The 12161-nt window shown below is 47.5% G+C and overlaps 1 protein-coding gene across 1 annotated transcript; it reads left to right on the top strand.

The window, feature by feature from the left end:
* Positions 1–1086: 1086 nt before the first annotated feature.
* On the top strand, positions 1087–11684 carry SIK1 (salt inducible kinase 1). The gene is made up of 13 exons (XM_075723460.1): positions 1087–1239; positions 2111–2227; positions 4767–4830; positions 5038–5199; positions 5480–5604; positions 5719–5842; positions 6852–7075; positions 7314–7463; positions 8099–8221; positions 8492–8717; positions 9428–9703; positions 10257–10488; positions 11264–11684. Exons 1-13 carry the CDS (start codon positions 1087–1089, stop codon positions 11682–11684), a joined length of 2397 nt encoding a protein of 798 aa, XP_075579575.1.
* The last annotated feature ends 477 nt before the right edge of the window (positions 11685–12161 follow it).

Raw genomic sequence — 12161 nt, 5'->3', positions numbered from 1 at the left:
GCCCTCGGCAGGGTAGCGTGGCTGCGGGCCAACCCTGCCCGCCGCGGGCTTCTTGCTGCCGGTGGCCTCGGGCGCTCAGGGCGCTGAGGGGAGACCTCGCACCGCGCCGCCCCCTCCCCGCCCCAGCCCTTGCCGCGGCGGGGCGGCCACGAGGCGGTTAACGGCTGCCGGCGCCCTGCGCGCCAGCGGTTGACGCGGGCGCCGGGCGCGCCGGCAGGGGGCGACCCCGCCGGGAGAAGGGAGGCGTCACGTGACAGCGGGGGGGCCTCCCCCCCCCCGGGCGGGGGGGGCAGAGACCCGGCTGCCCCCTCCCTCCCCCTGCCCTGACGTCACCGCCCCTCCGTCTCCCGGGCGACGGCTCCATCAGCGCGCGCGTCAGCGCCGCCCGTTCCTTGGCAACGGCCCGGTGTCTCGCTCTCCTTCAGCCTCGCGCCTGGGCGCGCGTCTCTCTGGCGTCAAAGTGACGTCAATGGGCCCGTCTCGGCTTTCGGCGGTGGGCGGGGGGAAGAGGCGGGAGGGAGGGCGGGGTGTGCGCGGAGGGGGGGCCGGCGGAGCGGGGCGGGAGGGGGGGGGGGGCCGGGACATCCCGCGTGCTCCCGCCTGCCCCCCGGCGCACGCACACACATACACACGCGCGCACACGCGCACACACTCACGCACAACCTCGCGCGCACGCACCCTACCGCGGCGGCGGCAGAACCCGGCGCCAGCAGCCGCGGAGAGCGCCCGCCCGGCAGGTACGAGGGCTCAACGGCCGCTCCGACCGTCGGGCAACGGCCTCGGGCGGCGGTTGGGGGGCGGCGGCGGCGCTGCCGCCGGTCCGTCGCGGCGAGCAATGCCGCGGGCGGCGAGGAGCCGCCGGGGGTGAGCGGGGCCGGCGCTGCCGCCGGCTCGGACGGGGCGGCCGCGGCTCGGCTCCGGGGGACGGGGAAGAGCCGGCGGAGTTGCGAGAGGGGCCCGGCGGCGGGCGGGGCTGACGGGGTGTGCTGTGCCCTCTCCGTGCAGGTGCGAGCGCCCGCGTCCCCGGGGCAGCGCGGATGCTCCCCTCCTAGGCGCGGCGTGCGCTGCCCGCCACCCGCCTAAATCATGGTGATCATGTCAGAGTACACCGCCGTGCCCGCTGCCGGACAAGCCCAGCAGCGGCCTCTGCGAGTCGGCTTCTACGACATCGAGAGGACCCTGGGGAAAGGCAACTTCGCGGTGGTCAAACTGGCCCGGCACAGAGTGACCAAAACGCAGGTGGGTGTGGAGGCTGGGGCTGGCGGGAGGCGAAGAGCCTGGTCCTTGCCGGGCCGGCAGCGGTGGGCTGCCTCTGCTCATAGACTGACGTGAAGTGGCGTTGGAGATGGAGAGCGCGGCGGCGAGCTTTGCGAGGTGCGAGCGGGCTGGCGGGCTTAGCCTGCCTCGCCGAGTGAGCGCCGGTAGCCGGTGTGGCTGCTCGTAGGAGCTTCAGGGTTTCCCGGTGTGTTCCCTGGAGTTCAAGTAAAATTAAACCAGAGCAAGACCATATTAAAAAAAAAAAACCAACATTTCTGAGTGTTACGGTCGCTTCGCTGAGTTACTCCGTCTTAGTTTGCTAAACAGTCCAACAAATTAAGGACCTTCTGAAGACTTTAGACGGGTTTAATTTTTTCACTCCATGTGTACGCTTCAAGAGCAAAGAACTTGCAGTGTTATTTGCAGAAATAATTTATTAGCGGGCATGCAACCGTATTTCCAGTCATAGTGCACGTCAAAATCATATCGGTCACTACAGTAGAAAGTAGTCTTGTTACGGGAATCTGTTTTTCACTGGCATGGGATGGATTAAAAGATTTACTGAATCCTGTCCAGTGCTAATTTCTGCAGTTCTGTTCACTACCTTATGTGTAATCCTTTGACGTAGAAAAGAAAAATGAAAATGTTCTGTGTCGTGAAATCTGTGCGGTTCAGAAAAACAGGATCAGCTTTGTCAAGTCTGTACTTTAAGAGCTGCTTTACTTGAATTTTGTGAGTTTGTGCGGGGGGGGTGTATTTTTTGTTTTTTTTTTTTTTAAGAGACATTAACAGTAAGAGTACCTATTTTCTAATGTCTGGGGTTATTTTATTTCATTATTTTTTAAATCTGCAGGTTGCAATAAAAATAATAGATAAAACAAGGTTAGACCCAAGCAATCTGGAGAAGATTTATAGAGAAGTTCAGATAATGAAGCTTTTGAATCATCCCCACATTATCAAGCTATATCAGGTAAGAGCTCAGCTTTGAACTGCAGCATGCAGATGAGAGATGCTTGTGCTCTTCTTTTGCACATGATTTTACATCAAATATTTGCAGAGAGAATGCATATTGAAATACTTTTTGGAAAAGACTTAAACTGGGTTTTGTACAAGTCATTCATCATTCTTTGAACAAGACTGTGATACATTAGACAGCTTTTTGACCAAATGCACCATAAAATTTATAGTTAAAACCCAGCTGAAGTTTGTTTCAGATCAAGGAACTGATTATCTGAACTTCTGTGATTGACTTGCCTCTCCTAACTCCTCTGCTTTTCCAGTTTAGAGGACTGGAACTTCTTAACGTGCTTTTGATAAGGGGAAGACTTAAACTCATGTAGGATAGCAGAGAAGAAAGCACAAAAGTTGAGTTTGCCGTAAGTGGAAGGGATTTAAAATCAACAGCAAAGAAACCAAATCAATCTAAGAATTAGAATTCTAATCTAAGTAGAAAAGAAAAAGCCTGTAAATGTTGGTATCTTAGTTGGTATCTTATGTCAAAAAATGACCCATTTGGTTATTCTGTTCCAGTTTGTGTAGTTTTGAAGGTGAATTTTAAATACCCATCCCCTTGTAGAGTTTCACAAAACGAATTTTAGTTTAGGTTTGTTCAGTTTCTGCACTGATGGGCATTTTTAACAGTAAGAACAAAATAATGTGTTATGCAGAAAACGGATCACAGCTGTCTAGCGAGCAAGGACTGCTTTGCAAATTCTAAATATTTGATCTAATTAGCATTTGGTATAAGTTCCTCTTAATCATCTTAAATAGTGCCATGTGGATTTAAGACAAAGATGAGGTATCACAGTCTGTCTGGACCTGTCTAGAAGGGCGGGGGGGGAGACCGGAACAGATGGATGAAGCAGCAGGTCTGAAAGTCTGTGTGCAGTAGTAAACACTATTATCAGCTGCAGTCTTACCGTTGGGTTTGTTAGCTTAAAAAAAAAAAGAAAAAAAAAAGTTTAATTAATGTGTAAGGCTGAAGAGCCAGTAAGGCGGGTGCTTAGGCAAGGCATTATTTTTAAAGACCTTGACACACATGAAGTGCTTGATATTTATAGTATTAACCATCATAACAAAAATTATTCTGTGTTAACTTCTGACGTCACTGTTGCCCATAGGGCAGTATAGGATATACAGAAACATTCTAACAGTTCAGTTGATTTCATTTCGGTGGAATGATGTGGGTGAAAATACTACTTCGAAGCTTTTAGAAAAGCAGGTTAAATTCCATCTAGTTGAACCACTTCACTTGATGGAGCCAATGACGTTGGTAGTGGACCATAATTTCTTTTCAGTGAAGTTTTCTTTTCTTTGTTGTTGTAACTGATGCTTTACCTGTTTGGTGGAGACTGAGGAGCAGGAATGGAATTAGATGACATACCAATGTAGGGTGTGTGTTCTTGTATTATTTCATCATTGTTTTAGTTTCAGCACAGCGTCTTAATTTCATCCAGCTGGCAACTTTCCCAGAACACTTTCCTTCAGTTTTTTAAACTGGGAACCTCTCTTCCTTTGCTCCCTGTTTGTTTATTTTCATTTTGTGTCTGTGTGTACTTGTAGTGAGGGGAGGACAAGAGTCTTCCAGAAAGGTTACATGTTAGGATCCTGGAAATTGCAGCCTTTGAAGTAGCATTGACGCTTTTTTTGTTTATTAACCTGTTGTGAGCCTTCTGCTTCCAAAACAAAATACCAGCTCCTTGAGAGTCCAGTTCTAGGGAAATGTTGTATTTTGAAATCTGAAATGCAACGTTTGAAAGATGTGCCATAGCGACTGAAGATTAATTTGGAAATGCTCAGCATTTCTCATTCATCGTTTGGTTTTTAGTTCTTTTTTTTTTTTCCTCCAAAGCAAAAAAATTAATAAGTATCACAGGAAGTTGATACTAGATTGACAGGTGAACTCTGGGCTATATATTGACAGTTGTTGATGTGCATGAAGTACTGCTGTTACACAAACGGCCACCTATTGTCGCTTGTGTGGGAGGATTGCCATGTCCCCAGCCAACAGCAAATGGGAGCGGGGTATTTGATACTACTTCTTGATTTGTCCAAGTTGCAAATATCTATCCTGATTGGAGTACCTGATAGCCTTGAAACAAAGGCGACTTTATGTAAACTTTAAGTGTCTTTGCATGTTCAAAGTGTAGCAAATGAATTGTAAAACTATATGTGCATAGTTTAACAAAAAGTGAATTCAGGGTAGTGTATGAAATTACTGGAATGCTCATCAGTTATCTTATGGAGATTAGGTGGCATGGTAATGGTGAGAAGAACAATGGGATGAGAAGCCATTGTATATTGTAGGCACATAAGCATTGATCTGCTATCTTTTTCGTTACCAGTTTGCTTGGAAAGAACATTGTGGTGCAAAATTAGATGCCTTTACTGCTGGCTGCTGTGGCAAATAAGTAATTGAACAGATATGTTTGAGAATACACTTAGAAAAATGAGTGAAACTACAGAGGTCTGCATTTTTTTTAAGCATGTCCTCTCTTGTGTCTTCACAGGTTATGGAGACAAAGGATATGCTTTACATTGTTACTGAGTTTGCAAAGAATGGAGAAATGTTTGGTAAGTCCTCACTGCCAGAGCTAACAGTTCTTTAGATTTAGAAACCATGGCTTTATTGTTGTCATTCCTGAGTAATATATATTTTCCGATTAAAAATCCAGGGTTGGCGGTGTCAGCTGTCAAACAGCGAGTGCAGCACCTGAAGGATTATGAAAAATCTCCTCCAGGTGTTTCTAAATCCCCTGCTTCTTTTGTTTTGTCTTGCAGATCATCTGACCTCCAATGGGCACTTAAGTGAAAGTGAAGCACGGAAGAAATTCTGGCAGATTCTTTCAGCAGTGGAATATTGTCACAGCCACCACATAGTGCACAGGGATCTCAAAACAGAGAACCTTCTGCTAGATGCTAACATGAATATCAAGTTAGCAGGTACTAAGAAATACACAGTTAGTCTATAAACAACATTAGGCATGTAGTCAAATTCAGTCTCCCTAGGATCATCCTATCAATATATTTATGGGAAATGAAAATAAAACAAAAGTTACTGAAATTTCTCTGAACATGTCCTCTGGACAAAAGAGAATAGCTTAAATGAATAGGCAGAGACCAAAGCAATGCATATGTTCTCTTCTCTCTATTTGCTGCTACTTTTGAAATATTAGTATGTGGCTGAATGATGTCTTACCCCAGACTTTTACCTTCATTCCAGACTTTGGCTTTGGAAACTTCTATAAGTCAGGAGAACCCCTCTCCACTTGGTGTGGAAGCCCACCCTATGCAGCTCCGGAAGTTTTTGAAGGCAAAGAATATGAAGGACCTCACCTTGATATATGGGTGAGCTTGATATTCCTTAGAAATTGCATTTCACACTTCATGAGGGTCTGTGGGCTTTCTAAATCGTTGCTTGTACTGGCGTTACTCACATGCTGTGCTGTTTTCTGTTGACAGAGCCTTGGGGTGGTGCTGTATGTCCTTGTCTGCGGTTCTCTGCCTTTTGATGGACCCAATTTACCAACTCTGAGGCAAAGAGTGCTGGAGGGACGGTTCCGCATCCCTTATTTCATGTCCGAAGGTGCTTTTTTTTCAGATTCTTTATGTTAGAAAAGGGGCTACAGATAAAGGAATAGCTGTCCTGTTCCTTCTTGAGGCAACGACAGATGGGGCTGGTTTTGCAGCTGGCAATCACTTTGTCGTTACGTATCCCATAATTTCCGTAGGGCAGTGCTTATAATGAGTTCAGGGGCTGGTTGCACACATCTTCTTTTCTGAGGTGTCCTTTATGGTGCATCTAAAAAGTTGTCACTTCCTTTCTTGGGGTATCTCTATGGATTACAAAAATATTTGACACCCTAGCTGGAGAAATAATCAGTCACAAAAGAGAGAAAACAGGATTTTAATGAGACTAGCCTGCAATGCTGAGATGGGTGTAGTTCTCCTAAGATATTTTAACTATGCAGAAGGGGTATATTTCAGGGTGGCTATGCTGTCAAGGAGAGCAGAAATAGTGGGGCTTAGCACTGTTTCTTGAACGCTCGAACAGTCTGGTGAGAAAAAGGGACTGAAGAGTATTATCACCTCTCTCTGATTTTGATTTGAAAACAAGCGAATGTGCCTCTCTCTTCAAGTGCAGAGTTATCTTTTGAAGTCTGACCTTTATCAGTTAGAGCCGCGAATGGCTTTGATTCCCCGGTTATAAACAAATAAGCAGTATAGATGGACCAGGAAGCTGTGTGTGATGGGGTTCTGTACTAAATTCTGACCTATTTTAAGTGGATGCAACATCATTAAACCTGCATCCACTCAAAACTAGCTCTCCTACAAGGTGTAAGGCCACCTGAAACCTGCTGGTATCCAGTACAGCTTCATTTCCTGTAGTGACGTCTTGCTATTGTGAAATGGATGTGGACCTTTCTTGTGCTCTTTAAGTATCTGGTAGTCAGACCAGGCGTTAGCTGCTCAGAAACCTTTAATTCCCGTTTTCACACATATTGTTCACTGTTGCTGGGAAGGTTTCTTAGCAGTGACCTGGGGCTGGGCTGTTATTTTTGCTCCTGGCTCATGAGTTTGTCTTTGCCATCCAGACTGTGAAACACTAATCCGACGGATGTTGGTTGTGGACCCAACCAAGCGAATAACCATTTCCCAAATAAAGCAGCACAAGTGGATGCAAGCTGACCCATCTCTTCAACAGCAGCAGTCTTTGTCCTTCTCCATGCAAAACTACAACTCCAACCTGGGTGACTACAATGAACAGGTCCTTGGGATCATGCAAACACTTGGCATCGACAGGCAGAGAACTGTTGAGGTGAGAAGTGCTTGCCCATTAGATACATCTTCAGTGACTACCAGAACACCAGTGGTGCAGTCATATATATGTCACTCAGTGACTAGCCTTGATCCAGTGTCACAGTGTAGTAATCTTCACTGCCCTTCTGGTTTTTTACGTATTTTTTGGCTGCGCTATTATGAGGCCTTAGTGATGAGTTTTGCCTGCTTATATCCCGAGTTACCTGTAACTCAAGGGTCCTTTCAATGTCTTCCAGTCTCTGCAAAACAGCAGCTACAACCATTTTGCTGCGATTTATTACCTGCTTCTGGAGCGCCTCAAGGAGTATCGAAGCAGCCAGCTATCGAGTCGTCCAGCAGCGGGCCGTCAGCAAAGGCCGAGGAGCTCCGAGATCAGCAATGTTGAGGTAAGGAAGGGCATTACTTACTTGGGAAGCTCTGTCTGTTGGCTCTTTTTTTCTGCCCCTTGCTACGGGAAAAGGTGGTAACTCTCAGGCTTCCGAAAACCAATTCTGATATTGGTGCCCTCTGATAGGACACAGCCTACTGTTCTTCAGCAGGAGGCTGATTGAATACTAATGGCCTGTTTCCTAAGAAGTGACTGTGGGTCATGGTCCAAAGAATAGGCTGCCTCCGGTGCAGGTCAATAATGAGCCAGAAGATTGGGCTTCTCATGGAAATTTGTGCTCTTAAGCATGGATCAGTTACACTTCTTTGTTACACACCCCATAGGTTCCTCAGAAGTACTCCGAGAGTCAGCTTTTGTGTTTTTCTGACATTCTTTTCCTCACCCCCGCCCCCTTTAAAGTGTGCTCTGGGTGCCTTTTCAAATTGTACTTCCAGTTAAATTGCTTAACTTAGGAGAAGGAGTTTTGTGTTTGTGTTGGCATTGAAAGACTAGCTTTGTTAATTTTCATAGAAAGTACGTGGAGAAAGCTTGCACGGAAGGTGGCTCTGAAATTCCTTGAGCCTCCAGTATCTGAAAAGTCATGTGGAACTGCAGTGTTTGTGATAGCTTCTGTGCATTGCTCTCTCTCTCCAGATGCCTCAGGACAGTCTCAGTAGTGAAACCCTGCGATCATCTCTGCTTTACCAGCAACCTCAGAGCCTGATTCAGCCATCCTTGCAGGCAGAAATGGACTGTGATGTGAGCAATCCGTTACAGGTTGGTGTTCTCAGCTAAACTGTGTGTTACTTTTTTTTTTTTTTTTTTTTTTTTTTTCATTGTTCTGCCAATCCAAAACAACAGGGGTTGTGACTGTTGTTCTCTCCTTCTCTCCTTCCGATCTTTGGTTTGGCATTTGGGTATGGTGTCGTAGTAGTCTCTCAAACAGTACGCCTACTGAAGACATGCCACAGGGCTGTGAAGAGCATTAAAAGGTAGTGCAGAAATAAGTGAAACACCCTTCAGTCTGTGATCTGACATGTTTTGCAGCCTGTGTTCTTTCCTGTGGATCCCAACTTCAACGGGCTTTTCCGCAACCGCTCCATCTCCCCCAACAGCCTGCTGGAGACCACCATTAGTGAAGAAGTAAGGCAAGAGAAGGAGCTGGAAGACGAAATTAAGGCATATGACCACCCCATCCGCATCCCTAGCAACACCAGCAGGAGGCACACACTGGCCGAAGTGACCACTCATTTCTATCAGCATGCCCCTCCATGTAAGTAAGTCTGGGAGAGATGAAGGGCATCCATAGTTAGAGGAAAAGGACAGGGAAGGAGTGCCATAGCAGACAAATGCCTGGTGAGCATGTGCTGATTTTACCTCAGCTGGGGTAGGAAAGCACAGAAGAGAGGTCTGTACTCTGCCCTCCACAGTTCTGTCTTCCCATAAATAAGCGTGACCCTTAAGGAAGAGATGTTGCATTGTTGTGTTTCATCTAGATGACTTTAGAGGGGAGCATTCTCACAAGCAGAACATAACCCTTCTCTGCTTGCTTCCACTGTTGTACCGGGGGAGGTGGGGGTGCCTGAATTTAGGAAAAAAAAAAAAAAAGGTCATGGCTAACTGTATTTGGTACATGTCCAGGCCCCGTGAACTAAACAAACAAGTGAAATGGTTCACAAAACAATAATCCCATGTCAGAGCTGTTGTGCTAAAGAAACGCTGTAGGCCTGATCCAGCATACCCTGGTGGTGCTGGAGTTGCTGGCAGAGCCCTGTCGGCTGAATGGGAGCCCAAACTTAGGTTATTCATTGGTGACTCCTTGCTGGAGTCAAGCCCTGTGACAACACGAGTTGCTGGACACCTCTGCGGCTCACAGCTGCTTATTAGTGCCAGTGTAGGTGGGCAGAAGGCTCTGATGTCATGTTTGTTCCTTGCCGTACTCATCTTGGGAATGCTCTTTCTCTCCTTCCTTCCCCTCCATAGGTATAGTCATTTCCTCTTCTGCAAGCCCCACCGAGGGAACTAGTTCAGACAGCTGCCTTACTTCATCTTCAAATGACAGCTCAGTGGCCCTGAGCAGCTGTTTGGCAGGTCAAGTAATGACGGGGAGCCCAGCCACAGCTAGGATGACATCGCCCTTCCTAGCTTCCCAGTCTGACGCTCCGGTGTTACAAGCCCAGGGCTGCATGGGAGGTGCTTCTCTCCTGCCTGTCAGCTTCCAAGAAGGAAGGCGAGCATCTGATACCTCATTAACTCAAGGTAATGTCTTCCTTGCATTATTGCTGGGGAATTGCACCCTTCCAACTGCCACTAGAAAAGGGTAGCACGCAGGGATACTTGCTTGCCTTGGTTAGTGTTACACTGAGGCTGGCCACCCGGATATTCTGCCTCTCGCATTCATGGTCCCTGAGGGAGGGTCGGATGCCCTGAGGAAGGTGCCTAGATGAGAGGTTCTCAGATACTGATTCAGTGAGCCCATGAAGATATTTCTGCTGCTGTGCGTGGGATGGCAGGCTCCGCCTTCCTCTTAAAATACGGAGTGCACAACGTCATGATTTCTATCAGGTTTCTCCTCTGCTGTGCATGTGTCCCTCTACACAAGGGTGCAGCTGTCCCAAACCTTGTTCCTTTACATAAATTTTGCTCTGACCATCAGGCAGAGGGGGGAAAGTGGACTGAAGAGTGACAGTCTCTTCTAGCACAGTTCTCGCGCAAATGAAGGCAGCTGTGCAGAAAGGCTGATCTGTAAAGTGGGCTCCTAGGCAAATGCTGAGGAGGATTAAAGTGCATTTCTTTTCCTCGTGTCCCACAGGCTTGAAGGCTTTTAGGCAGCAGCTGCGGAAGAACGCTCGAGCCAAGGGGTTTCTCGGCTTGAATAAAATCAAAGGCTTTGCTCGGCAGGTGTGTCAGTCCTCCTCATCTCGGGCAGCAAGGAGTGCCATGAGCCCTTTCCAACACACGCAGCCGAACACCTGCATGTACAGCAGCAGCGGGAGCAGCAGAGAGGGAAGAAGCCTCCTGGAGGAGGTGCTACAGCAGCAGAGGTGAGAAGCTGGTCGGGAGGAGTTTTGCTGTTTTCATTGGGGTTACTTTGGTTAGGGGCAAGCGAGGAGGAGTAAACACAGCAAAAGAGGTTGGGGAGTTTAGTCACTGGGGATTCCTATCCTCCATCTTTGCAGTGTGGCAGCAGATAAGCTGCTTGGCTTCCTTTGTGGCTTCCTGCGCTGGCATACGTAACACAGGATGTGCAGTTCCACTTAAAAATCTCGACGTCCAACTATTTGGAGGTTGCTGAATTGAGAAGCAATTTGGTATTGTGGGGGAAAACATTACTTCTCCCCATTGCAAGCTGTGTTTTTCTTTGTTAGTTTTGGGAATGATTTCTTTCCTCCTCTGCCTCCTCCTGTAATTTTCCCATGGCAAGGAAGTGAGACCTTGTAATTTGGAAAAGTTACAGCCCACAAAGGAGGCTCAGTTCCAGTGGCCTCAAATGTCATGTGTGGTGGCACCTCTTCATTCCCATAGAAGCAAGATGGAAAATTGAGTTTCCGGTTTATCTGCACACGTTGTCTCTAGAACATCTATTATTAGCAGGCCAAGTGGTGTCTAGATAACTTTCTGGTGATAGTCGCCCTCTCCAACATGAGGAAAAGTCGAGTGAAAACACATTGACCTGGCACGATCAGCTTGCTTTAATTGTACTGGCTGGGTAAGGAGAGGTTTGCTAGAGAGGAGGAAACAAAGGGGAAATTATGGTCGGGGTGGGGGCAAGAAAGGAGGAATGCAAGTTAACCTCTTCCATCCTTGGATTTTGTTCAGAATGCTCCAGCTCCAGCATCACCAGCTACTCCAGACAGCTTGTCCCCAGACTTCTCAGACATCTGCAACAAATGGCGTCCCCTCCTCTGATAGCATAGGTACCTGCAAAGCATCCAATTCTCTTCTGTTGTCAGAGCTACAAAGAGAGAACTCATTTGAGCTGGCCTTTGCTGGCAACAGCCAACTGCTCCAACCTCATTTCTTTGGTGTCAGCGTGTCACCGGTGTCCTCAGCAGCTCACCTTCTAGACACGCACCTGTACATCAGCAGCAACGTCTCTCCAGTCAGCACCACCTTCTCTCAGCAACAGGGTTTCTCTGCACAGTCTCCAAGCTATGATGCTGTCACTCTGCAGCACGGGGACTGTGAGATGGAGGACCTGACTTCCAACCAGCTAGGGAAGTTTGTCCTAGTCAAATGAGAGCCCCGGCTGCTATAGCTCGCGCTGCTCTTGTTGCGAAGAACTTTCACCACTGTTCCATGGCGTGTGTGGGTCCATGGCTGGCTGGTGTCGTGTGGACGAGTGACTCTCAGAAGCAATAAATTTTGAAGTATGTGAAGAGGCTGTCTGGCTCAGAAAGCTAGCAACTTTATAGAACTGAAACAAGCAATATGTATGTCTTTTTGCTTCTACTATTCTTGCACTGAACAAATATGAATAGAAACTGAATTTTTTAAAGGAAAAATAATGATGGGGAAGATGGGTGGGGCATTTGTGGGGACAGGGAGGGATGTGGTTGGGGAAGAACTCTTCGGTACTGTACTCAAGTCAGACCAATACAGCTCTGCTGTTATGCAAGATTAGCAGCTGTCAGTAGTGGTGACACAGCAGGGAGAGGCTTTTCAAAGAAGGGACCAGAGCCTCCCTTTTTCACAATATTCATTTATGGGTTTGTGA

The sequence above is a fragment of the Pelecanus crispus genome, chromosome 1 (assembly GCF_030463565.1).
Source record: "Pelecanus crispus isolate bPelCri1 chromosome 1, bPelCri1.pri, whole genome shotgun sequence".
In the NCBI taxonomy this organism is placed as follows: Eukaryota; Metazoa; Chordata; class Aves; order Pelecaniformes; family Pelecanidae; genus Pelecanus; species Pelecanus crispus.
Note: the sequence above shows the minus strand (reverse complement) of the source record. Positions and strands in the feature narration are given on the sequence as shown.

What these genes read in the sequence shown, in the direction of transcription:
- SIK1 (XM_075723460.1), top strand. Translation starts at nt 1,087, where the DNA reads ATGGTGATCATGTCAGAGTACACCGCCGTGCCCGCTGCCGGACAAGCC. An exon ending in GACCTCACCTTGATATATGG is followed by an intron (nt 5,605 to 5,718) that starts GTGAGCTTGATA and finishes TTCTGTTGACAG; the next exon opens with AGCCTTGGGGTGGTGCTGTA. An exon ending in CCCTTATTTCATGTCCGAAG is followed by an intron (nt 5,843 to 6,851) that starts GTGCTTTTTTTT and finishes TTTGCCATCCAG; the next exon opens with ACTGTGAAACACTAATCCGA.